Source organism: Spermophilus citellus (assembly GCF_964194105.1).
Source record: "Spermophilus citellus genome assembly, chromosome: 10".
NCBI classification, from domain to species: domain Eukaryota; kingdom Metazoa; phylum Chordata; class Mammalia; order Rodentia; family Sciuridae; genus Spermophilus; species Spermophilus citellus.
This window is the reverse complement of record NC_138197.1, coordinates 27,745,968-27,773,966: the sequence shown is the minus strand read 5'-3', so window position 1 is coordinate 27,773,966 and position 27,999 is coordinate 27,745,968. Positions and strand designations below refer to the sequence as shown.

At 38.5% G+C, this 27,999-nt stretch overlaps 2 protein-coding genes across 4 annotated transcripts in view; both read left to right on the top strand.

The window, feature by feature from the left end:
- Positions 1-27,999, top strand: part of TSPAN11 (tetraspanin 11) — a 750,083-nt gene that overhangs the window by 673,990 nt on the left and 48,094 nt on the right. The window lies entirely within an intron of this gene.
- Positions 17,882-27,999, top strand: part of LOC308658143 (maestro heat-like repeat-containing protein family member 1) — a gene marked incomplete at both ends in the record, with an annotated part of 63,698 nt that continues 53,580 nt past the window's right edge. Inside the window, 7 exons of the mRNA XM_081310770.1 lie at positions 17,882-17,971; positions 18,299-18,421; positions 19,344-19,506; positions 20,543-20,635; positions 21,014-21,168; positions 21,777-21,917; positions 27,871-27,969. Coding sequence (XP_081166896.1) covers positions 17,882-17,971; positions 18,299-18,421; positions 19,344-19,506; positions 20,543-20,635; positions 21,014-21,168; positions 21,777-21,917; positions 27,871-27,969 — 864 coding nt within the window. The remainder of the gene's footprint in view (positions 17,972-18,298; positions 18,422-19,343; positions 19,507-20,542; positions 20,636-21,013; positions 21,169-21,776; positions 21,918-27,870; positions 27,970-27,999) is intronic.

Below are 27,999 nucleotides of genomic sequence, written 5' to 3'. Positions count from 1 at the left end.
AAAAAAGGAGAAACTTTAGGGAGCAGAAGGGATGTTTTGTCCTAATTTGAAGGTGAACCCTTTGAAAAAAAGAGTCGTAACTTCTTCCACCTTTGCAGGGCGGAGTAGGAACAATTCCACGGAACTGTCATCTCCAGAGCGTTTTCACTTGGACGCATTCATCTTTTGCACAGCTCTGTGGAGGTGGCAGGGCAGGGTTCCTCCGTTTTAGAGACAAAATAATGAAACTCCAAACATGCTATAAGCTGACAAAAGCCGGGACCAGAATTCAGGTTTTGGATTCTCGAGTGCAGCGCTTTGACCTTGGAGTATTTGGTAAAATATAGGCGAATTTAATCAAGTCAGCCACTGCTGAGCGCCCAGTACACTTGGCGCTAATGGACAGAAGCTCAACTAAACACCCCTGCACGGGTCTGAAAAGCAGAGGGAGTGGGGCACTGAACCAGAAGTTGTGGTCTGGATTCCCACCCACAGCCTTCAAGGTCGGTTGCATCCAGAGTTTCCAATGCCACTTAATGCCGGGCAGTATTCTACCGCCCAAGCTCAATGGCGCAGCCCGCGCAAACCCCTGGTCTTCTAGGTCCCGGCTGTCTTGTGCCGGGGTGGTGGAGTCTGCAGGTGCAGTGGCACGGGGGCCTGGCAGCGCACGCTTCTCTCTCGGTGGGCGTTGGCCAATGTTGACAGTCGTTAGTGCAGAGGCGGGGCGATGCAAATTAGCTACCGGCTGACTTGATTCCTCGGGGTCTGACCTGTTCGCGTGGTAAGAGGCAGTAAGAGACGGTGAGCGCTGCTCAGGAAGGGCCGCCCCAAGGAGACGCCTGCGTGGGACAGGGTTGACAGTAGGACCTCTGACTGTATTGTTTCATTTAATCTGCAATTTGGGGGAGGCAAGGTGAGGGCTGGAATATCTTTAATATTCCAGATATCGGATTTCATTTCTCTTTCCTTCTTTCTCTCCCTTTTATTTTGAACCCAGGAATGCTTTAGCACTGAACCATGTATATATATACACACACACTTTCTGGTGTTTTAAATTTTTTCTTTTAAGGCTCAATTTTGTTAAGATGCCCACACTGACCGGCCACTGGTGATCCTCCTGCCTCCGTCTCTAGAGTCATTTGAGATTACAGGCCCGCACCACCCAACCTGACCCCACAACGCACTTCATCTGAGTTTTCAGCATGCATCTCTACAAATTATTACTTTAAAAAATACATAATTACATATAATAAATTATTAAATTCTAATATCTCTGCATATCCAATATGGGTTCAGCTGTCTCTTAAGATATTGTCTTTTCATAGTTGTTTTATCTGAATCAGGATCTTGATTAGATTCAACTCTGCATTTGTTTATTATCATCCATTTTTTGCCCCCTTTTACAAGCCCTTGTTGACAAAGCTGGATTACTTTTCTTGTAGACTTTCCCATCTAATGAATTTGACTGAGTGCTTGCTTGTGATGTAGTTTAGTCTTTTTTGCCAGTTTAACAGTTGAATGGACTAATACTCAAGCATTAAAAGAGAATAAAATTATAGCATTTGCAGGTAAATGGTTGGAGTTGGAGAATATCATGCTAAATAAACTAAGCCAATCCCCCAAAACCAAAGGCGGAATGTTCTCTCTGATAAGTGGATGCTAATCCATAATGGGGGATGGGGAGCATGGGAAGAGTGGAGGAACTTCGTGAAAAGGGGAGAGTGGGGAGAGGAGGTGGCATGGGGGCAGGAAAGATGGTCGAATGAGATGGACATCATTACTCTAGATACACATATGACTGCAAATATGGTGCAACTCTCTATTGTGTACAACCAGAGAAATAAAAATTGTGCTCCATTTGTGTACAATGAATCAAAGTGCATTCTGCTGTCATATATACCTAATAGAACAACAACAAAACTAACATTTCCTGGGTGGTGCTTTGTGGTTCCTATTACAGTGCATCTACAGCCTGTGAAATTTCACTTTTAGTAGATTCATGTGTTATCAGCTGACACTGATTATAAAGTTTCCATTAGCCTTTGCCTAATGGTTGTACTGTTAATTAGTGTTCAGAGTTAGATCCATAATTTCATTAAGGTTGAAAAGGTGGTTTTATGACTTGCTCATTCCTTTTCAATTTACTAGCTAGAATCATGTTGAGAACTTTTCTCAGCAACTGTTTGATTACTCTGTAACTCAATTTGTACAGGAAAGGTAGGAAAAACATGATGTTTGTCAATTTTGAAAGTAATGATTTGATATAGTAGTAACCAATAATGGTGAAAAATGAGTAGTATTCCATGGTGTGGATGTGTCACAGTTTGTTTAGCCATTCACCTATTGAAGGGCATTTTGGTGGTTTAGCTTTTGGCTATAACAAATGAAACTGCTATGCACATTTGTTTTGCTGGTTGCGTCCAGTCATGGACAATGATCAAGGGGTGGGACTGGTAAAAGAGTGTGCTGAGAGTGAGCACCTCTGGAGTCCCAGAAATGTGCCAGGCCATAGGAATGGACCAGAAGCAGCTGGAATAGGAAGATAAATCCCTTTTCCTGTACTTTCCCTCCAGCCCCTTCTACTAATAAAGCCTACCACTGTGTCAACTGGCAAATAAACATTCCAAAGTCCACATTCAGTATTATGAAAAGAAGGATTGAAGGGTTTAAACACAGGGCCTTGGGTATGCAAAGAATATACTTCAACACTAAACTCCATATTGCAGATATTTTTTATTTTCTATTCCAATTAGGTATATATGACAGCAGAATGCATTTTGATTCATTGTACACAAATGGAGCACAACTTTTACTTCTCTGGTTGTACTCAATGTAGAGTCGCACCATTTGTGCAGTTATACATGTACCTAGAGTAATGATATCCATCTCATTCCACCATCTTTCCTGCACCCATGCCACCTCACCTCTCCAGTCCCCTTTTTCCCTGAGATACAACAATCTGAATTTATGAGTCTAATAACATAACTTTAAATATATAAAACAGGCCCCGCGGCTACAGAAGGTGGGACGCCACAGAGAAGTGATTAATTAGCAAGCAGGGAGGAAAGTGGCTGCCATTCGGTGGAACCCTGCCGGCCAAGCCCGCACTGACCCCCGGGCTGAGTACGGGATTTCAGACGGGGAAGGAAGCTATACAGTCCGGTCCCCCACAACGGAAACTCCACCAAGGCAATCAGCGGCCACCATCTTGGAGAGCTGAAGTATCCACCGCCACTCTCCGACAGACTGCAACAATAAAACAGGTCTGTGTCACTCAGCCCATCCCCCACACATCGGGGAATCCGCATAAAACCTCTCCTAGGCTTTCCGGGGGAGGGAGTATCAGAGTGAGCCCACATAAAGACTAGGGGAAAACTAGAGACACCTGACCTTCAACTCCCCCGCCCATCAGCAGCCAAAACGAAACCTGTCTAGCCAGCGCTGGGGGAGGGGCAAGCAGAAAAAATCAAAACGATAGAGTGCCAGGGATCCCAATAGCCAATTGTGTGACCCCGGGGATCCGGGCTGACTGATTCGCCTGGCCTTCCCCATGGCTACAGAAGGCGGGGCGCCGCAGAGAAGTAATTAATTAGCAAGCAGGGAGAAAAGTGGCTGCAATTCTGTGGAATCCTGCTGGATGAGCCCGCACTGACCCCCGGGCTGAGTACGGGATTTCAGAGGGGGAAGGAAGCGGTACAGTTCTATCCCTCACAACGGGAACAAAACAATAGAGTGCCGGGGTCCCCAATAGACACCCTCCACACCCAACAAACGGCAGGTCCAGTGTACAGTTTGAACTGCCAAGAGCCATCACTCAGGGGAAATCTGGTCTAGCAGGAGAAACCAAGACTAGCAGGAGAAACTAGGGGACTAGAGGCCAGGCCCTCGCGACTGGGTGGCTGGAAACCGCAGGCCCGCCGGCGACAGTTCACCCACTGCCTGCGTAACTGGGCTGTAGGAGAACGCCCGCTGGCCGGCTACTGCCCGCCGGCTACCGACCGCAGGATGGGGTGCCTAGAGATCGCCCGCCTACCGGCGACAGCCGGCCCGCTGCCTGCGCGACTGGGCGGCTGAAGTCCACTCCCCTGCCGGCGACTGATCACCCGCCCACTGCCTGAGATACTGGGCGGCTGGAGACTGCCCGCCTGCCTCGACGGGGAGCTGAAACCAAACAGAGACAGTCCAGTCACACAGCCCCATTAGGACACCCCAGCAAGGAGCCTGGGGCCCGTAATAGCAGAGTAGTGATGTCACTGGAGCTCGGCCGTCGGAATTCCTTCCCAGCAGAATCCACATTAGCAGGCACAGTTTAACAACATAAAGAAGCAACAACAGAGTAATACAGAACCAAAACAAATCTATAGAAGAGAGCAGAAACACGGTAATCAAATAGAGCTGGAAAGTAATGTGGACAACATGAGAAAACAAGGGAAAAAAGGAGTACAAACAATACAGGACAACTTAATTCTACAGGAGGACATAGAAACATCAGAAGCAGGGATAGGGAATGAACTCAAGGCCTACCTAACTCGAATGGAGAGGAATATTAGGGAAGACATGAGACAGCAAGTCCAAGCAATAAAAGTATATTTTGAAAACGAATTAAACAAACAAATTCAAATGGCAAAGAACGAGCTCTACCAGGAGATAGAGATCTTATAAAAAATCAAACAATAATCCTAGAATTGCAGGAAAATATAAACCAAATTAAAAACTCAAATGAGAATATTACAAACAGACTTGATCAAGTAGAAGTCAGAACATCAGATAATGAAGACAATGTTTATCAACTTGAAAAGAATATAGTCAACACAGAAAAGATGCTTAAATCACATGAGCAATCTATTCAAGAGATATGGGATGTCATAAAAAAACCAAATTTGAGGGTCATTGGGATAGAAGAAGGCACAGAGACTCAAACCAAAGGAATGGACAGCATATTAAATGAAATAATTCTAGAAAACTTCGCAGAGATGAAAGATGAAATGGATTGCCAAATCCTGGAAGCCTACAGGACCCCAAACATTCAAAACCATAATAGACCAACTCCAAGACATATAATTATGAAGATAGCCAACGTACAGAACAAGGAGAGAATATTAAAAGCTATGAGAGAAAACAGGCAGATTACATTCAGGGGTAAACCAATTAGGTTAACGACTGATTTCTCATCACAGACTTTGAAAGCGAGAAGATCCTGGAACAATGTATTTCAAACGCTGAAAAATAATGAAAAATAATGGATTCCAACCAAGAATACTGTATCCAGCAAAATTAAGCTTCAGATTTGACAATGAAATTAAAATCTTTCATGATAAACAAAAGCTAAAAGAATTTGCAGCAAGAAAACCAGATATGCAAAGCATTTTGAGCAAAATACTACAAGAAGAGGAATTGAAAAATAGTGCCCAAAACTAACAGCAGGAGGTGTCTCAATAAAGGGGGAGGAAAATAACCAAAAAGTAAAACCAGCCAAACTAAAATAAATAAATAAAGTATGGAAGTACAAATCATATCTCAATTGTAACCTTAAATGTTAATGGCCTAAACTCACCAATCAAGAGACATAGGCTAGTAACCTGGATCAAAAAACAAACTATATCCTGTTAAAAGGAACCATCCACCAACAAGACATAACAATTATCAATTTGTATGCACCAAACAATGGAGCTACAACATTCATAAAACAAACTCTCCTCAAAAAACAAATCCAACCATATGCTGCCTTCAAGAGACTCATATGATAGGAAAAGACATACACAGGCTGAAGGTAAAAGTTTGGGAAAAATCATACCACTCACATGGCCCTCGGAAGCAAGCAGGAGTGGCCATACTCATATCGAATAAAATCAACTTTAAACCTAAGTTAATCAAGAAGGATAAAGAAGGACACTATATCCTGTTAAAAGGAACCATCCACCAACAAGACATAACAATTATCAATTTGTATGCACCAAACAATGGAGCTGCAACATTCATAAAACAAACTCTCCTCAAGTTCAAGAGTCAAATAGACCACAACACAATAATTATGGGTGACTTCAACACAACGCTCTCGCCATTAGACAGATCCTCTAGACAAAAACTGAATAAAGAAACTATAGAACTCAACAGCACAATCAATAACCTAGACTTAACTGACATATACAGAATATATCAACCATCATCAAGTGGATACACGTTCTTCTCAGCAGCACATGGATCCTACTCAAAGATAGACCATATATTATGCCATAAGGCAACGCTTAGTAAATATAAAGGCGTGGAGATAATACCATGCACCATATATGATCACAATGGAATGAAATTGGAAATCAATGATAAAAGAAGGAAGGGAAAATCCTACATCACATGGAAAATGAACAATATGTTACTGAATGATCAATGGGTTACAGAAGACATAAAGGAGGAAATAAAAAAATTCTTAGAGACAAATGATAATACAGACACGACATACCGGAATCTATGGGACACAATGAAAGCAGTTTTAAGAGGAAAATTCATTTCTTGGAGTTCTTTCCTCAAAAAAAGAAATAACCAACAAATAAATGAACTCACACTACACCTAAAAAACCTAGAAAAGGAAGAGCAAAACAACAGCAAATGTAGTAGAAGACAAGAAATAATTAAAATTAGAGCAGAAATCAACGAAATTGAAACAAAAAAACCATTGAAAAAATTGATAAAACTAAAAGTTGGTTCTTTGAAAAAATAAATAAGATAGACAGGCCCTTAGCCATGGTAATGAAGAGAAGAAGAGAGAGAACTCAAATTACCAACATACGGGATGAAAAAGACAATATCACAACAGACACTACAGAAATACAGAAGATAATTAGAAAGTATTTTGAAACCCTATATTCCAATAAAATAGAAGATAGTGAAGATAACGATAAATTTCTTAAGGCATATGATCTGCCCAGATTGAGACAGGAAGACACACACAATTTAAACAGACCAATAACAAAGGAAGAAATAGAAGAAGCCATCAAAAGACTACCAACCAAGAAAAGCCCTGAACCGGATGGGTATACAGCGGAGTTCTACAAAACCTTCAAAGAAGAATTAATACCAATACTTTTCAAGCTATTTCAAGAAATAGAAAAAGAAGGAGCTCTTCCAAATTCATTCTATGAGGCCAACATCACTCTGATCCCAAAACCAGACAAAGACACTTCAAAGAAAGAAAACTACAGACCAATATCTCTAATGAACTTGGATGCAAAAATTCTCAATAAAATTCTGGCGAATCGAATACAAAAACATATCAAAAAACTTGTGCACCATGATCAATAGGATTCATCCCTGGGATGCAAGGATGGTTCAATATACGGAAATCAATAAATGCTATTCACCACATCAACAGACTTAAAGACAAGAACCATATGATCATCTTGATAGATGCAGAAAAAGCATTTGACAAAGTACAGCATCCCTTTATGTTCAAAACACTAGAAAAACTAGGGATAACAGGAACTTACCTCAACATTGTAAAAGCTATATATGCTAAACCTCAGGCTAGCATCATCCTAAACGGAGAAAAACTGAAGGCATTCCCTCTAAAATCTGGAACAAGACAGGGATGCCCTCTATCACCACTTCTATTCAATTTAGTTCTCGAAGTACTAGCCAGAGCAATTAGACAGACAAAAGAAATTAAAGGCATAAAAATAGGAAAAGAAGAACTTAAATTATCGCTATTTGCGGATGACATGATAATATACCTAACAGACCCAAAAGGGTCTACAAAGAAGCTGCTAGAGTTAATAAATGAATTCAGCAAAGTAGCAGGTTATAAAATCAACATGCATAAGTCAAAGGCATTCCTGTATATCAGCAACAAAACCTCTGAAATGGAAATAAGGAAAACCACTCCATTCACAATATCCTCAAAGAAAATAAGATACTTGGGAATCAACCTAACAAAAGAGGTGAAAGATCTATACAATGAAAACTACAGAACCCTAAAGAGAGAGATAGAAGAAGATCTCAGAAGATGGAAAAATGTACCCTGTTCATGGATAGGCAGAACTAACATCATCAAAATGGTGATATTACCCAAAGTTCTCTACAGGTTTAATGCAATGCCAATCAAAATCCCAATGGCATTTCTTGTTGAAATAGATAAAGCAATCATGAAATTCATATGGAAAGACAAAAGACCCAGAATAGCAAAAGCAATTCTAAGCAGGAAGAGTGAATCTGGAGGTATAGCGATACCAGAGTTCAAACTGTACTACAAAGCAATAGTAACAAAACCAGCATGGTACTGGTACCAAAACAGGCAGGTGGACCAATAGTACAGAATAGAGGACACAGAGACTAATCCACAAAGTTACAACTATCTTATATTTGATAAAGGAGCTAAAAACATGCAATGGAGGAAGGATAGCATCTTCAACAAATGGTGCTGGGAAAATTGGAAATCCATATGCAACAAAATGATATTGAATCCCTTTCTCTCGCCATGCACAAAAGTTAACTCAAAATGGATCAAGGAGCTAGATATCAAATCAGAGATGGTGCATCTGATAGAAGAAAAAGTTGGCTCCGATCTACATATAGTGGGGTCAGGCTCCAAATTCCTTAATAGGACACCCATAGCCCAAGAGTTAATAACAAGAATAAACAAATGGGACTTACTTAAACTAAAAAGTTTTTTCTCAGCAAGAGAAACAATAAAAGAGGTAAATAGAGAGCCTACATCATGGGAACAAATTTTTACCCCTCACACCTCAGATAGAGCCCTAATATCCAGAATGTACAAAGAACTCAAAAAATTAAACAATAAGATTACAAACAACCCAATCAACAAATGGGCCAAGGACCTGAACAGACACTTCTCAGAGGAGGACATACAATCAATCAACAAGTACATGAAAAAATGCTCACCATCTCTAGCAGTCAGAGAAATGCAAATCAAAACCACCCTAAGATACCATCTCACTCCAGTAAGATTGGCAGCCATGATGAAGTCAAACAACAACAAGTGTTGGCAGGGATGTGGGGAAAAGGGTACACTTGTACACTGCTGGTGGGACTGCAAAATGGTGAGGCCAATTTGGAAAGCAGAATGGAGATTCCTGGGAAAGCTGGGAATGGATCCACCATTCGACCCAGCTATCGCCCTCTCGGACTATTCCCTGAGGACCTTAAAAGAGCGCACTATAGGGATACGGCCACATCAATGATTATAGCGGCACAATTCACAATAGCTAGACTGTGGAACCAACCTAGATGCCCTTCAATAGATGAATGGATAAAAAAAATGTGGCATCTATACACAATGGAGTATTATGCAGCAATAAAAAATGACAAAATCATAGAATTTTCAGGGAAATGGATGGCATTAGAGCAGATTATGCTAAGTGAAGCTAGCCAAGCCCTAAAAAACAAATGCCAAATGTCTTCTTTGATATAAAGAGAGCAACTAAGAACAGAACAGGTAGGAAGAGCATGAGGAAAAGACTAATAGAAAACAAAGACGAATGGGGGGAGAGAAAGGGAGAGAGAAGGGAAAGCATATGGAAATGGTAGGAGACCTTCAATGATACACAAAATTATAAGAGGTTATGAGGGGCAAGGGGGAGGGGGGGAAAAACGGGGAGAGAATTGAACAATAGCAGAGGAGGTAGAGAGGGAAGATGGGAGGGGAGGGGAGGGGAGGGGGGATAGTAGGGGATAGGAAAGTTAGCAGAATACAACAGTCACTAATATGCCATTATGTAATAGTGGGAGTATGTAACAGTTGTGATTCTGCAATCTGTATTTGGGGTAAAAATGGGAGTCCAAAACCCAATTGAGTCTAATGTATGAAAGATGATATATCATGAGCTCTGTAATGTTTTGAATAATCAATAAAAAATAATAAAAAAATAAATATATAAAACATAAAATTATCAACAAAAAATAGAAATTGGTAAACCCAGACTGAAAGTGGAGATTTTAATTCTTAGACTGGATAAAACGAAAGTATAAATACATATTTGAAAGGTATAACTAGCAAAATTGATAAAATAAACTTAACTGTATCCAAAATTGATATGTATTCTTCTCTAGCATACACACACATAAAAACGCATAATATACTGGGAACTAAGGCTAATCTCTACAGATTTTGAAAAAAAATTAATACAGAACATGTTCTTTGTCTACAATGTAATTAGCTAGAAATCCGTGTTTTGCATGCCTGAGTTCTTGTGTTTGAGTCTTACCAGCACAGTAAGGAGATAGAGAAAGAGAAAAGGAAGGGGAAATTAATATACTTTTTGATGAATTAAATGTGAAATGTTCTCTTTGGTAATGCTCTTTGCCTGCAGATCTATTTTATTTTCTGTTAATCTACCTATGCTAGCTTTTCTTCTTTTTTCTCCTCCTCTTTTTTCTTTTTTGTATGGGGATCAAACCCAGGGCCTCATGCATGCTAGGTAAGTATTCTACCACTGAGCTACATTCCCACTCCCATACTAGCTTTATTTTGATTAGTATTTATATAGTCTATTTTTTTCTTGTATTTTTTTAAAATTTAAATTCGTTTTGGAGTTGTAGATGGACAGCTTACCTTTATGTATTTTTATGTGGTGCTGAGGATTGAACCAGGTGCCTCATCCATGCTAGGCAAGCGCTCTGCCAATGAACTACAGCCCCTTCAATCTTGTATCCTTTGCTTATAAATAGCACATGGTAGGTTTTCTTTTTTAGTTCTAGGGATTGAACCCAGGGCCTTGCCCAATCTGGACAAGTACTCTACTTCTGAGTTACATGCCCATCCCTGTTTTCTTTTTAATGAAGTATACCAACAATCTTTTTCTTTTACTTAGAATATTTACTCAATTTACATTGAATGTAGATGGTAATATTTGGATGTACATCTACCATCTTTTTAAAAAAATATTTTTAAATTTTTGGTACTGGGGGTTGAACCTAGGGACATTTTAACACTGAGATATATCACCAGTCCTTTTTATACTTTTTATTTGAGACAGGATCTCTCTAAGTTGCTGAGGGTCTTGCTGAGTTTCTGAGGTTGGCCTCAACTTGAAATTCTCCTGCCTCAGCCTCTAGAGTCACTGGGATTACAAGAATGTGCCACCACTTCTGGAATATCTACCATCTTTTAGAAGCACATTCTCAATGTGCCACTTGTTCTGTGTCCCTAATTTTTCTTTTCTCTCTTTATTCTTTGGATTGAGTTGGTTTTAAACCATTCGGTTTCTCCTTTTTATTACTTTGATAGTTTTACATTCTTTATACTTCTTTAGTCATTATTGTAGAGTACAGCATACTTCTTTTTGTTTCCTTACTTCCTCCATGCCATGTCTTGTTACCATAAGTATGCCATAAGTTGCCTATTCTTTTGTAGGTGATTTGTATTTCATTCTCATGGTTTTAGGATTTTTCTTTTACCCCTGATTTCTGAAGTTTTGCTAAAGCATGGTTTTATTTTTAGAGAATACCTATGGTGCACTTTAAATGAGAAAATTCTGGCCTTTTTCACTTCTGGAAATTCTCAGTTACTTTTATATATTGCCTTCCCTCTATTCTTGTAGAGCTCCTCTTTCCTCCAGATCTGTTCATTGCTCTTTTATGAAAAATTGTTGTGTTTCTCTGCTTTGCATAATGGATAAATTCAATTTGGTTATTCTCTCTTTAACTATCTCCAGTCTTAATTATATTGATTGGGTTGTTTGTTTTTTAGGTGTTAAAGTTTTTCGAGTTCTTTATATATCTTAGAGATTAGTGCTCTATCTAATGTGGTAAAAATTTGCTCCCAAGATGTAGGCTCTTTCTTCACTTCATTAATTGTTTCTTTTGCTGAGAAGAAGCTTTTAGTTTGAATTTATCTCATTTCTTGGTTCTTGATTTTATTTCTTGTGCTTTAGGAGTCTTGTTAAGGAAGTTGGGGCCTAATCCAACATGATGAAGATTTGGGCCCACATTTTCTTCTATTAGATACAGGGTCTCTGGTTCAAGTCCTAGGTCCTTGATCCTCTTTGAGTTGAGTTTTGTGCATGGTGAGAAATAGTGGTTTAATTTCATTTTGCTACATATGGGTTTCTGGTTTTTATAACACCAAAGGTTGAAAAGGCTATCCTTTCTCCAATGTATATTTTTGGTGCCTTTGTCTAGTATGAGATAACTGTGTTCATGTGGGTTGGTCTCTGTGTCTTCTATTCTGCACCATTGGTCTACATGGCTATTTTGGTGCTAATTCTATGCTGTTTTTGTTACTATTGCTCTATAGTATAGTTTAAGGTCTGGTATTGTGATGTTTCCTATTGCACTTTTCTTGATAAGGATTGCTTTGGCTATTCTGGGTCTCTTATTTTTCCAAATGAATTTCATGATTTTTTTTTAGTTCCATGAAGAGTGTCATTGGGATTTTTGTAGGCATTGCATTAAATCAGTTTTGGTAGTATGGCCATTTTGACAATATTAACTCTGTCTTTCAAGAGTTGGAAATCTTTCCATCTTCTAAGGTCTTCTTCAATTTCCTTCTTTAGTGTTCTGTAGTTTACATTGTAGAGGTCTTTCACCTCTTTTGTTGATTGAGGCTATTTTTTAATGGGGTAATTTTCCTAATTTCTCTTTCAGTGGATTCATCACTTATATATAGAAATTTGATTTATGGATATTAATTTTATATCTTGCTACTTTGCTGAATTCATTTATTAGTTTTAGAAGTTTTCTGGTAGAATTTTTTGGATCTTCTAAATATAGAATCTTGTCATGGGCAAATAGTGATAGTGAGTTCTTCTTTTCCTATGTGTATCCCTTTAATTTGTTTTGTCTGTCTGATTGCTCTGGCTAGAATTTCAAGGACTATATTGAATAGAAGTGGTGAAAGAGGGCATCCTTGTCTTGTTCCAGTTTTTAGTGGGAATGCTTCAGATTTTTCTCCACTTAGAATGATGTTGGCTTTGGAATTAGCATAGATAGCTTTTACAATGATTGTACTATTCCTACTTTTTCTAGTGTTTTGAACATGAAGAGGTATTGTATTTTATCGAATGCTTTTTCAGCATCTCTTGAGATAATCATATGATTCTTGTCTTTAAGTTCATTGATATATGATGTATTACATATTGATTTCTGTATGTTGAACCAACCTTGCAACCCTGGGATGAACCCCACTTGATCATGGTGCACTATCTTTTTAATATGTTTTAGTATGCGGTTGGCCAGGATTTTATTGAGAATTTTTGTGTCTATGTTCATCAGGGACTTTGGTCTGAAGTTTTCTTTCCTTGATGTGTCTTTGGTTTTGGTATCAGGGTGATGCTAGCCTCATAAGATGAGTTTGGAAGGGTTCCCTCCTTTTCTCTTTCATGGAATAATTTGAGGAGTTTTGGTATTAGTTCTTTTTAGAAGGCCTTGTAGAACTCAGCTGAGAATCCATCTGGTCCTGGACTTTTCTTTGTTGGTAGGCTTTTGATGATTTCTTCTATATCCTTGCTTGAAATTTATCTGTTTAAATTGTGTATGTCCTCCTGATTCAGTTTGGGTAGATCATATGTTTCTAGGAAATTATCAATGTCAAGATTTTCTATTTTATTGGAGTATAAATTTTGAAAATAACTTATAATTATCTTCTGTATTTCAATAGTGTCCATCATGATATTTCCTTTTTTAAAAAAATTTTTTTTAGTTAAAGATGACATAACTTTTTTTTTAATGTGGTGCTGAAGATCAGACCCAGTGCCTCACATGTGCTAGGCAAGTACCCTACCACTGAGCCACGATCTAAGTTCAATATTTTTCTTTTTCATCATGAATTTTAGTGATTTGAGTTTTTTTCTCTTCTTTGTTAGCAGGGCTAAGAGTTTAATCAATTTTATTTATTTTTTCAAAGAACCAACTTTTCAACAGAGATATGATAAATTATAGTATAAATGTGTATTAAGAATTGTAATGCAAAAAAATCAATAAGAGAACTCATGTATAATGGCATAATTTGCTGTGAACATACTTTATATACAGAGTTATGAAAAATTGTGCTGTAAATGGATAATTATGAATGTAATACATTCCACTATTGTCATGTATGAAAGAAATAAAAAAAGAACCAACTTTTCATTTTGTTGATTCTTAAAATTTTTTTGTTTCAATTTCATTGATTTTAGCTCTGATTTAAATTATTTCCTGTCTTCTTCTACTTTTGGTGTTGATTTATATTTTTCTAGGGCTCTGAGATGTAATGTTAGGTCATTTATTGACTTTTTATTATTTCATTGAATGAGCTCAATGCAATGAAATTTACTCTTAGCACTGCCTTCATAGTATCCCAGAGATTTTGATATATTGTCTCAGTGTTCTCATATACCTCTAGGAATTTTTTAACCTCCTCCTTGATGTCTTCTGCTATCCTTTACTCATTTAATATCATATTATTTAGTTTCCAGGTTTTGGAGTAGCTTCTATTATTTTATCAATGATTTCTAGTTTCATTCCATTATGAAATGATAGAATACAGCATAGCCTTTTTTTTGTATTTGCTGAGAGTTGCTTTGTGGCATAATATATGGTCTATTTTATAGAAGGATCCATGTGCTGTTGAGAAGAAGGTGAATTCGCTCGATGATGAAATACTCTATATATGTCTGTTAAGTCTAAGTTATTGATTGTATTATTGAATTCTGTAATTCCTTTGTTTAGTTTTTATTTGGAGATCTATCCAGAGGCAAGAGAGGTGTGTTAAAATCACACAGTATTATTGTGTTGTGATCTATTTGCTTCTTGAAATCGAGAAGGGTTTGTTTGATATATGTAGATGCTCCTTTGTTTGAGCCATATATATTTATGATTGTTATGTCTTGTTGATGTATGATTCCCTCAAGCAATATGTAATGTATCTCTTCTGACTAACTTTGGTTTGAAGTCCACTTTATCTAATATTAGGATGGAAACCCCTGTGTGTTACGTGGCTCATGTGAGTGATATGTTTTTTCCCATCCTTTCACCTTCAGTCTGTGGATATATTTTCCTATGAGTCTCTTGAAGGCAGAATATTGTTGGATCTTTTATTTTTTTTTAATTCAATATGCCAGTCTATGTCTTTTAATTAATGAGTTTAGGACATTAACATTCAGGGTTATTATTAAGACATAGTTTGTGTTCCTGGTAATTTTGGTTTATTTTTGGTTTTTGAGTTGATTTCTCCTTTTATTGGATTTTCCTTTAGTGTACTTCCTCCCTTTGCTGATTTTCATTGTTGTTTTTCATTTCTTCATGGAGTTTTTTTGCCAAGACTATTCTGTAGTTCAGGCTTTAATTTTTGTTTATCATGGAAATTTTTTACTTTGTCATCAAATCTGAAACTTAATTTTTCTGGATATAAGATTCTTGGTCGGCATTCATTTTCTTTCAGAGCTTGGTATTTGTTGTTCCATGATCTCTTAGCTCTGATGGTCTGTGTTGAGAAATCTGCTGAGTTCCCCTTATGTCATTTGAAACTTTTCTCTTGCAGCTTTTAAAATTCTATTTTTATTCTGTATGGTTGGTATTTTCATTATAATATGCCTTGGTGTAGATCTGTTGTAATTTTTACGTTTGGTGTTCGGTAAGCCTCTTGTATTTGGTTTTCCAATTTGCTCTTCATGCTTGGGAAATTTTATGATATTATTTCGAAGAGTTGTGCATTCCTTTTGTTTGTATCTCTGTGCCTTCCTCTATCCCAATAATTCTTAGATTTGGTCTTTTCATGTTGGCTCATAATTCTTGGAGGTTCTGTTCATGGTTTCTCACCATCTTCACTGTGTTGTCAACTTTATTTTCAAGATTATATATTTTGTCTTCATTGCCTGAGATTCTGTCTTCCAAGTGATATAGTCTGTTGTTGATGTTTTCTATTGAATTTTGTATTTGATTTATTGTATCCTTCATTTCAAAGATTTCTGACTTTTTTTTTTTCAGGGACTCTATCTCTCTCTTGAAGTAATCTTTTGCTACCTGTATTTCCTCTCTTATGTTTTTGTTGGAGTGGCCAATTGTTGCCCTTATTTCCTTTCTTAATTCATTCTTTGCTTTGCAGATCATTTTAATTATGCACATTCTGGACTCCTTCTCTGATACTTCATCTACTGTACAGTTAATAGAATCTATTATTGCATCAGCTTGGTTTCTTTTGGGCAATTTCTGAATATCTTCCTCTCTAGCAGTATCCATTCGAGGTATTACAGTTTCTATTTTATAATCTTGGAGTATCCCTACAGGTTACCAGTACCTTGCCTACAGGAACCAGGATGATGGTCTTGTAGGTCCTAGCTGTTGTCACTAGATGGAAGCTGGAGAGAAAGCTGAAACTACCATGTTGGTAGATGGGGTTGCTCTACTGTGTGCAGTGGGCCAGGGTCACAGTCCTCTGCTGCTCCTCCTTCTGCACAGCAGGCGGCTGAGAGAATGTTTTATAAAATTAATGTTGATTTTGTCGGCTTTCATAGTATTCACTTTCTGCATGTCTTGGATTTTGGGTTCATTTGTTATTTTAAGTGGCATCTTTCTGTGTCTCTTTTACTTCCCCTCCCTCTCCTCCTTTGTGCATATATCTCCTTTCTGGTTGTTTTGTGGAGGTATCACCTGCATGCCTACAACATGGTATAATGTGCATAGCCTCGTCTAAAAATGGCAATGAATGCTTCTCAGCATGGTGGCACATGCCTGTCAGCAATCAGATCTTGTCCCAAAATAAAACAATAAAAATGTCTGGGGATGTTGCTCAGTGGTAAAGTGCCTCCAGATTCAACTCCAGTATCTCCCCCCCACCCCCGCCAAACAACAACAACAACAATGAATGGCTCCTTGCTTTCAGTGGTGCTGTGGATTTAAGCAGTGTGCTCAATTTTGTAATTGTGAATAAAATAATAAGCTTTTATTGAGTTCTTACTACATGATAGTTACTCTTCTACATATATTGTCTCACATAATGCTCATAACAACTCTGTGAGATAGGTAAAATCTACAATACAATGATGAGGACCACAAAGATGACCATATGCCCTTTAAGTAAAGTAAGGCATGGCAAGGTTAAGTAATGTCTTTAATGAAAACAAATGAAGCATTTAAATCAATAAATTATCCTTAATAGTAGTAAACTGAGACCCAACTAATCAATGTGTTAAGTTATTTTTTTTCTGAATAATATTAACTTATGACTCAGGTTAATGTAACATGCTTTGTAGTTTGTATAATTATAACTTTTAGTTCTGTGGATAAACACTCACCACCCTTAAAACTCACTGGTCCCTTAAAAGGCATGTATGACCTTAGGGGAAATGATGTGATCCAACAGACTGGAGTAGATTCATAAAGTTGATATCTACTAACACATATCCCATTATTTTTGATTCTCATGTTAATCTTTCTTATACTTATTAAATGCATGAAGAAGTAGAGGTTCCTGGAGTTAAAGATTGCTTAATATGTTATATTATAACAGAGTTGGAATCAGGAGTTAAAATATGTCTTCTTATTGTTTTTTTTAAATTAAAAATTTGTTTTTTAGTTTTAGATGGATACAATACCTTTACCTTATTTTATGTGGTGCTGAGGAGCAAACCCAGTGACTCACAAATACTAGGCAAGCATTCTGACACTGAGCTACAGCTGCAATCCCTTTTTATTATTTTTTTAAAATATTTATTCTTCAGTTTTAGGTGGACACAATATCTTTATTTTACATTTATGTGGTACTGAGGATTGAACCCAGTGCCACGTGCATGCTAGGCGAGCTCTACCACAGAGCCACAACCCCAGCTCTCCCTTTTTATTCTTAAACGTCTTTTTGTGTGTGTGTGCATTTTTTCCATACCATGGTGAAATACTTCCAAGGAAATACCCAACTCCTAAATGAAATAAACAGCTCTCTTTCTCAACTTCTTTGTTGTTTACAGAGATATTTACAGCTATGTTAGCGACCTCTGAAAGGGACTTGATGTGGGATATCACAGGAAGGAACATCAAGAAATTTATGGATGCCCTCCAAGTAGCTGGTGAGGTGAGGATGTTTCAGATACCTTCCTGGATCCAGCCAGGGCAGGACCACCTCCACCAAAGTAGAGGGTTGGGCACATAACCACTATACAAGGAGGATGGGGAGAATTTCTAATCAGCAGAACACTACATGGTCTCCAGTCCATTCACAGCTCCAGGCCTGGTTCCCATGTCCTTGGTCTGACCCACACCTCTACACAAACCCTGACCCAGCTTTAATCCACTCCCTAGGTCCGCTCTTCCTGTTCCTTTCTCTACCAGGGATTGTTATCCATTTTACTATTTTCACCCTTCAACATTACTTTCCCCTTGAGTTCTCTCTTTCCTACAGGTATCAGCTGATAATGTCTTAGAAACTCTCAAGCTATTAGAAGTCAAAATCTTAAATAATAAAATGTCAACTGCACTGTGCCAGAAGGTGACAGATACCATCATCACCTACCTGAAGATGTTGGTGAGGAGTCTATGCCTCTGTGTGAGGGGAAAGGAAAGGTACAAGATCTGATCCCAGAAGTTCTCTTTTGGTGGCTTATTACATTTGGAAGCTAAATGGGACCTGGAATATGAGTAACTCAGGTTTCTAAAAAGTTTATTGGAGTCCATGTCTTGTATCCTAATGCATGTCAAGAATTGTGATCTAGGTAGTTTGAACATATAGCAATGGAGTGAAGAGATAGGACAAGTGAGATGGAGACGGGGAAGGATTTGGGCTGTTGGCCTCAAGTGTGATCTTGTCCTCAGATTGTGACCTAAATCTCCTTCTAGGATGCTGTACACAGTCATCTTTGTTACTGTAACTCAACTAATTATCTCAATCTGTTTACTAACTAACCTATTTACGACTACCCATCTGTCTGCTAGCCCCTTTAGACTAAACTTGCATGTTGTCTATGTATCTATCAACTCACATTCATACTTTTATATTTACTTTTATGACCCTAGGTTAATCTGCTGCTCTATTTTCTTAGTTAACTATCTACCTATGAGGTGTTCTTCTTTTTCAGATAATCTGCCTTTTTCAGATAACCGGCACACTTGTCTTCTGACCTAGACCTTGGATCTATCAGGGATTTTCCAAAGTTATTGCTTCTGTTTACATTTTATTGGTTAACTTTCTGCTGCAGAGAAAGCTCTGTACTCTGGAAACTCCAGTTCCCACCCCCACCACAAAATACTAGACAAGAGACTGTATAGACTTAAGAACAAGCTCTTGTTATCCATCACTAGAAACGTGTGTATTGGCTGGGGTGTGATGTTGATATAAGTGAGTTCCTGCTCTCTTGATAGAATTGGTTGTTGACCAAAGCTGATTCTCAAAAGCCTGGGGAATGTGTCTTGGTTATTAGCTTTGGCAGTTAGTTTTTCTTTCTTTCTAGAAGCCACATGGAGAACTGGAGGAGATGTGTACAGCAGTCTTAATGGCTGTGGGGTCCCACTTCCCAGAAATGGTCATTGTCAAGCTGTGGGACAGACCTGATCTGCAGAGCCTGCCCCCAAGGAGCCTCTTGGTGGCAGTGGGGAAACTTAACCTCTACCAGGGTATGGATCCCTGTGATGGAGGAATTAATTTGACCAGAGGACAGGACATTGGGTGTAGGTCACTGTTAGGACCTGAGACTACCCTCATCACCATAGTTCTTCTCATGGAACAGCTCCACCTGGGTCAGGCTGAGGTTGTGTTAGGGTAGGACTGGGACAAACCAGCATCCCTGAAGGGTGATGGGAACGTAGGAGAGAGTTCTTGGAGACCAGGAATGGCATAGAAGGAAACATGTTAAGGACTGGGAGCCTGGTTGGCTGAGGAGGACATTTAGGAACAAAGAAGGGAGTGAGCAAGCACAGTAGAAAGTCCCCACTTGACAGAGGGAGTGGGGAGGTCATGAGGAATGTTTTGCTGGGGGAAAACTGGTTTTGAATTTGATTAGAATCTCATAAGAAAATAGTGTCATAGTAGGATGAGGCAGGGAATCACCATAGAGTACAGTCTCCATCTCTGTGGCTCAGTAGCCAGTGGTGACTCAACCCATTCCATTCCAACCTTAATCAAAAATAATAAGTCACCAGGCAAATGACACCTGCCCTCTATTTACCACTTGTATCTGAAGTCAGAGACTGGAGGAAATCAGCTTTTCTTATGGTACTGGCTTCAAATTATAGGGCATGTGGGTTGGACTACCCAGAAAGCTCAGAAGACATGGCAGTAAAAGTTGTGTCCTGATCTAATCCAGGCAGATGCCCCACATTGACCTCAGACAGCCCAGCTTTTTGTTGTTCAAGTTTCCTTGAAAAGGGTGTATTAGCAGGCTGTTTGGACTTATGGTATGGTAGCAGCCATTATTAAGCTTTACCTTTCTTGTGAGTTCTGTGAGATAATCTCATCAGAAACTGTAGTTCTATCTCACAGTGGAAGAAACTGAAGTCCAGATAAATTGTATCTAGCTCTAGGTTTCTCAGACTCTTTGGATGTAGATCTAGGGCAGAATCCAGGCCTTATGGCCCCTAATGTAGATTTTGTACACTATAGCTGGAAAGCTTATCTCCCTAGAATAGGCTCACCATTCCTTCTCCCTCTCAGGTACGATCACCTACATTGGTGCTACATGGAATTATATCCTGCGCTTGCTGAGGATGGCTGAGGAGGAGGAGGATATGTTGGCGATGTGTCATGGTGAGGCTCAGATGACCCTGGGGAAGGCTCTCTTGAGTCAGTATAGGAGGAAAGAAAGGCAGGAAAAGACCAGATAATGTGGATCCAAGTAGCCTGAGGAAAGGGCAGAAATTAGTGGGAATAGGACAGGGTGTGAACAGATGCTTGCTATCATCTGGTTGGGGGCAAGAGCCAAACTTGATAGGAATGCTGTGGGTGCTTCTGGAGAACCAGCTATAGTTGGAAGAAAGTATAGTTAGAGAGTCAGTGAGTGAATGGGTTGGTGTTTTCCTGCACAGGATTCCAGTGACCCTTTTGGGTTTGGGTATAGGAGGACTGTATTCTTTTGTGGGAAAGGAAAATTCAATGGGCAGCTGAAGTTGTGTGCTCCTCTCATAGTGCTCAGCAGATTGGTTGTCAGTGCCCGGAAGCATCTGGATATGGGCTCTAAGGATGGTGAAGAAAGGGACATAACCCCTGAGACAGCGTCTATCCAGGCCTACCGCACCCTTCGGGTTCTGTTCAACCGTTGGCCCCTGAAGAACACGGAGAAGGTGGGAGTGGGGGGAGTTGGGTTTGGGTTGATGGGCTGAAGGATTGATGCTGAAGCCCAAACAGTGTCGTTAAGGAACAATGTCTGTCTCCAAAGAGGAGAGTGATGTTTTTCAGTTGCCTCTTCCCATTGTCCAGAAAAGGGGACAGTCAAAAAACCCTGTATGATCACTGGGCATGGTAGTACACACCTGTAATCCCAGTGGCTTGGGAGCCTGAGGCAGGAGGATTGCGAGTTCAAAGCCAGCCTCAGCGAAAGTCAGGTGCTAAGCAACTTCAAAGCCAGCCTCAGTGAAAGTCAGGTGCTAAGCAACTCAATAAGACCCTGTCTTTAAATAAAATACAAAATAGGGTTGGGGATGTGGCTCAGGGATTGAGTGCCCCTAAGTTCAATCCCTGGTTACCCCCCGCCAAAAAAAAAAAAAAACCCAAACCCATTCACTTTTTCATTAATGATGTAATTGTTATTTGCATTTACTAAATTCCTTCTGTTTGCCAGGCACTGTGCCAGGCTCCGGGAAGACAAAGATGAATGAGGCAAAGCTACTGAGGACTTGTCCTATCTTTATTCTTGAACTGAGGCCAGCTCATTTCATCTCCTTGTGCACAGGTAGCAGAGCAGGCTCTGGTGATAGTAGGCCATCTCTTCTTCCTCATGTCACCATACAAACTCAAGAACCAAGTGAACTGGTTAACACAACGGTTAATGACTTTGATGTCAGCAAGACTGAAGCCTTTCTACATTTCCCAGGTGACTGCAGTGTGGATGATAAGGAAATGGAATTAGTTCATGAAGTTCATGTATTGAACTTGGTACAAGCACATGGCCCACAGGCTAAATCTAGCCTGAAGCCTGTTTTTGAAAATAAGTTTTTATTGGAACTTAGCTGTGCCCATTCATTTACATATTTTTAATATATTGTCCATTGCTGCCTCAGTGTTAAAAAACAGCAGAGTTGAATCGTTGGTTATAGAGACCCTATGGAAGACGTAGTGTGAAATATTTCTTGGAGCCAGGGGCTTAGATCAATGGTAGAGTGCTTTCCTAGCATGCACGAGGCCCTAGGTTTCATCCCCAGGACCATAAGAGGAAAAAACAAGACTATTAGAAAATATTAAAAATATACATATTTATTGCTTATCCGACCCTTTATAGAAAAAAATTTGCTGTCCTCTGTGCTAATGCCGACTACATTCATTGAGTCACTAGTATATACTAGGATATGCAAGTGGAGGTAGAAAAATCATCTTTTTTCTATGGGGAAAAAGGGAACTATGAGAAATATAGCCTAGGTGATAAATGCTATAATTAGAGGTTCTGTGTAAAGATAGGACTGAATTAAGGCCTTTTGGAACACAGAGAAGAAAAGATTAGGTCTGCATGTAAGAATTTAAGGCTTCTCAGAAGAGATGACATTTGAATTGCACCTCAAAGAACATGGGCAGACCAAGTAAGGAAATTGAATCAGCAATGAAATCTCCCATCAAAGAAAGTCACAGCACCTGACGGCTTTCCTGATGAGTTCTACCAAACATTTAAAGAGGAACTAATACCAAGCCTTCTCTGATGTTTTCGTGCAAAAGAAAACAAAGGAAAGGGAATCCTTCCAAAATATGAGGCCAAAATTATCCTGATACCAAAACCAGGCAAGGATGTTTCAAGAAAAGAAAGTTACAAGCCAAATCCCTGATAATCAGAGGTACAAACATACTGTACAAAATACTTGCAGATCAATTTCAACAGTATGTTAAAATAATCATTCACCATTCTCAGGGAGGCAAGGATGGTTCAACATTTATGACAGGATGCAGCACATGTTAACAAAATGGACAAAAACCTATTATCATCTCAATAGATGTAGAAAAAGCATGTGACAAAATTGAATGTTTTTACATGATTAAAAACTCTCAAAACTAGATATATAAGGAATATACATAAATAAAGAACATATATGACAAGTTTGTAGCTACTATCATACTCAATGGTGAAAAGTTAAAAGTTTTTTTCTAAGGTGCACTCCGTGTTCGTCATAGCATTATTCATAATAGTTAAGATATGGATCAACCTATGTGTCAGCAGATGAGTAGGTAAAGAAAATATGGTATATATTATACCAAGTGGAATATTATTCAACCTTGGAAAAAGGAAATCCTGTCATTTGTGGCAAAAGGGATAAACCAAGAAGACATTTCACAAAGCAAACCAAGCACAGAAAGATAAATACCACATGATATCACATGTGGACTCTAAAGAAGTTGAACTCATACAGGGTAGAATAGTGGTTGTCAGAGGTAATCTGGGAGATGTTAGTCAAAGGCACAAAATGTCATTTAGACAGAAGGAAAAAGTTCAAAGAGATTATTGCATGACATGGTGATAATATATACATATATAAATAGTAATGTATTTCTGAAATGGCAGAGTAGATTTTTTAAGTGTTTTTACCAGAAAAAATAAGCATATTGTGCATATATTAATTTGCTCAATTTAGCCATTCCACAGTGTAGACATTATAAAACATCCATGTTGCATACCATAGCATATACAATTTTTGTCAATTAAAAAAAAAGATGGGGGCTGGGGATGTGGCTCAAGCGGTAGCGCACTCGACTGGCGTGCGTGCGGCCTGGGTTCGATCCTCAGTACCACATACCAACAAAGATGTTGTGTCCGCCGAGAATGAAAAAATAAATATTAAAAATTCTCTTTCTCTCTCTCTCTCTCTCCCCTCTCTCACTCACTCTTTAAAAAAAAAAAAAAAGATGGGGCTGGGGTTGTGGCTCAGTGGTAGAGTGCTTGCCTAACACACATGAAGCACTGGGTTTGATCCTCAACACCACATAAAAATAAAAGTATCATGTCCATCTACTAAAACTTAAAAATAAATAAATAAAAGAAACCCAGCAAAAAAAGTGTAGGCATTTTTTAAATTTTAATTTAAATTTGTTATATATAACAGCAGAATGCATTACAATTCATATTACACATATACAGCACGATTTTTCATATCTCTGGTTGTACACAAAGGTTAGTTATGCCATTTGTGTCTTCATGCATGTTCTTAGGGTAATGATGTCCACTTCATTCTACCATCTTTCCTGCCCCCATGCCTTCCCCTCTCTCCCCTTTGCCCTACCTAGAGTTCATCTAATCCTCCCATGCCCCTGACCCCCAACCCCATTATGAACCAGCCCTCCTTATAGCAGAGAAAACTTTCAGCATTTGGTTTTTTGGGGGGATTAGCTAGCTTCACTTAGCATTATATTCTCTAATTTCATCCATTTACCTGCAAATGCCATGATTTTATTCTCTTTTAATGCTGAATAATATTTCATTGTGAATATATATACCACATTTTCTTTATTTATTCATCTACTGAGGGATATCTAAGTTGGTTTCACAGTTCAGTTATTGTGAATTGTGCTGCTATAAACATTAATGTGGCCGTGTCCCTGTAGTATGCTGTTTTTAAGTCCTTTGAGTATAGACTGAGGAGTGGGATAGCTGGGTCAAATGGTGATTCCATTCCCAGTTTTCCAAGGAATCTCCATACTGCTTTCCATATTGGCTGCACCAATTTGTAGTCCCACCAGCAATGTGTGAGTGTGCCTTTCCTCCTACGTCTTCTACAACGCTTATTGTTTTTGTATTCTTAATAGCTCTCATTCTGACTGGAGTGAGATGAAATCTTAGAGTACTTTTGATTTGCATTTCTCTAATTGCTAGAGATGAACATTTTTTCATATATTTGTTGATTGATTGTGTATCATCTTCTGAAAAGTGTCTGTTCAGTTCCTTGGCCCATTTATTGATTGGGATATTTTTTTTTGATGTTTAGCTTTTTGAGTTCTTTATATATCCTAGAGATCAGTAATCTGATATGTGAGTGGTAAAAATTTGCTCCCAAGATGTAGGCTCTCTATTCACCTCACTGATTGTTTCTTTTGCCGAGAAGTAGCTTTTTAGTTTGAATTCATCCCATTTGTTGATTCTTGATTTTAATTATTGCTCTATAGGGTCTTATTAAGGAAGTCGGGGCCTAATCTGACATGATGGAGAATAAGTGCATTTAAAAAAGGAACAAAATGGACATTCACAAGACAGACAAGGTCAGGGAAGCGATTCAAGGCAGAGGAATCAGTATAAGCACAGAATCCTTTTCTGGGCCAGTTGCTGTATGACATTTGGGGTAGATGAGAAGGTGATTATTCTCATGGAGTGAGATCAAGTTCTTCTTGTTCCTGGGAAATATTTCCTTGATGGAAATATTCCCATCATCATATTCCTCAGACTCTTGATGTCATCAGTTCCTAGAGAGCCCAAAAGAGGTGGCACAGGAACTGGGATATAGTCATGTTTTACAATGTACCCAGAAGAACTGAAGAGCACAGGTTGCATTCAACTTTGGGTAAGCAGTTCTCAACCTGCTTTGTGACTCAGACCTCTTTGAGATAAAGATGAAAGACACATTTAAATAGAATTTTGTGTACAGACTCTCTGAAGCTCATCCCTAGTCCTTATATTAAGAAGTCTTGTTTGGACTAGGTGGTGCATATATGTAGTTCCACTTTAGAAATTTTAGAAACTGAGGCAGAAGGATCACTTGAACCCAGGAGATTGAGATCAGCATGGGCAATAGAGCAACACCTTGTTTCAATAAATAATCTTGTCTAAATGAATGAATGGTGGAATAGCTCAATGGTAGAGTGTAGTATGCATGAAGTGCACACAAACACACACACACGTACACACACACACACACACACACACACACGGACTCTGGTTGTAATTTATGTCTTGTTAGGAAAGAAGGATCCATAGCTGAGTGTGGTGGCGTATATCTGTAATCCCAACTAGTTGGGAGGCTGAGGCAGAAGAATCTCTTGAACTCGGGAGTTGGTGGCCAGATTGGCATTGTGAAAACTCATCTTGAAAAAAAAAATTCAGAGTAGAATTCACAACAAAGAAAATAGAGAATAAAAATTCATTTCATAATGATAAATGAATCAATTAAGAACACATAAAAATTCTAAATGTTTGTGAACTTGATAATAAAACTTCAAGATACATTAGGGGAACACTAATAGAATTGCTAGAAGTAGTAGACAAATCCATAATCAGAAATTTTAGCATATTTTTAATAACTGATAGAACAAGTGGATAACCAGTAAGCATATAAAAAATTGGAACAACACTATCCAGCAATTGGACCTAATTGGCCTATGCATTGGAAAGGAAGATATGCAGCTATCTTTTCAGGAAACATGAACATATACATAAAAATATGGAACACATAAAAATCTTTGAAAGAATTTTTTTAAAAGTAAATGAATTTTAAAGATCTGTTCATTGTTAACTATAAACCATTGCTAAGTTTAAAGTAAACGGAAATGTGGTATGTTTGTGGATCAGAGGAGTCAATATTGCTAATATGTCAATTATTCCCAGATTAATATGTGCACTCTACACAATCCTGACCAATATCCCAAGTGGCTTTTTTTTTAAGTTCTGGTAAGACACAATACATTTATTTATTTATTTATTTATTTATATGCGGTGCTGAGGATCAATCCCAGTGCCTTGCACGTGCTAGGTGAGTGCTGTACTGCTGAGCCACAACCCCAGCCCCCCAAGTGGCTTTTTAAAAATGAGCTGAAATTCTAAAATTCTAAAATTCACATGGAAGTGCACAAGTCTCAACATACTCAAAACAATTTCAAGAAAGAAGGATAACAGAACTACAATAATGAAGATTGTGTGGTATTGACATCAAGACAGACACATAGATCAATGGAATGGCACAAAATACTATTCCATTTTTGGCAAAGATATAAAGGCAATTAATTGGAGAAAGGAAAATCTCTTCAACAAATGGAACATTGGGGATCTGCACGCAAAAAGATGAGCTTCAAGTCCTACTACATGCCATAAACATCAACTCAAAATGAATCAGTAAACCCTCAAACTCAAAATTCTACATGAAAACATGGGGAAAATATTGTTTATTCATTTTTCTCCTTTTATGGATCATGTTTATAGTACTCTTGCTAAGTTATCTTTGAGCAATCCAAGTTCTATTTCCCTATGTTTTCATGTAGAATTTTGAGTAATATCTTCAAAGAAAAGTTATTTTAAGCAATAACTTTTCTTTGAAGATACTATTAACAGAATGAAGAGATCAGCTTCAGAGAAGGAAAAAATAACTTAAAATCATAACTATATCTAGGATATATAAAGAACTCTCAAAACTCAAGAAAACTAGAAAAACAGATAAAAGCTTTCAACACATACTTCACAACAGAAGATACAGGGATGGCAAATGAGTACAGGCATATTACCTGACTTCATTTATACACTAGAGAATTTAAAATCACAGTGAAATACCCTACATGCCTATTAGAATAATTTGTCCTATTAAAATAATTTTGGAAGTTTATTTAAAAATATGGGAGAGATAAGTGACAGTAGATTGGTGGTTGCCTGAGGAAGAGGAATGTGCTGGAAGTGAGGTGAAAAGATGGGTCATGACAGTATTTAGCTTTGGAACAAACAGACCCTGAACCTGCCCTGAATAGGTCCAAAAATGGCCACGTGACATTAGGATCATTTAGACCACCATTTAGACCTTGAAGAGGTGAGGAAAGAGTATTTGGGGTCTATGGAGAGGCTGGGAGTCTTGTCTTGACTGTCTTTATGTACACAGTGTATTTGTCAACTCTTGGATGCTCTGACTCTCAGTGGCTCTGGAGGAGTCAATTTGCTGTCACAGATAGAAAATGTCACAGACATGCTGTTCAAGCTGGTGAGTGCTGTGGGGCTGGGAGCATCCTGG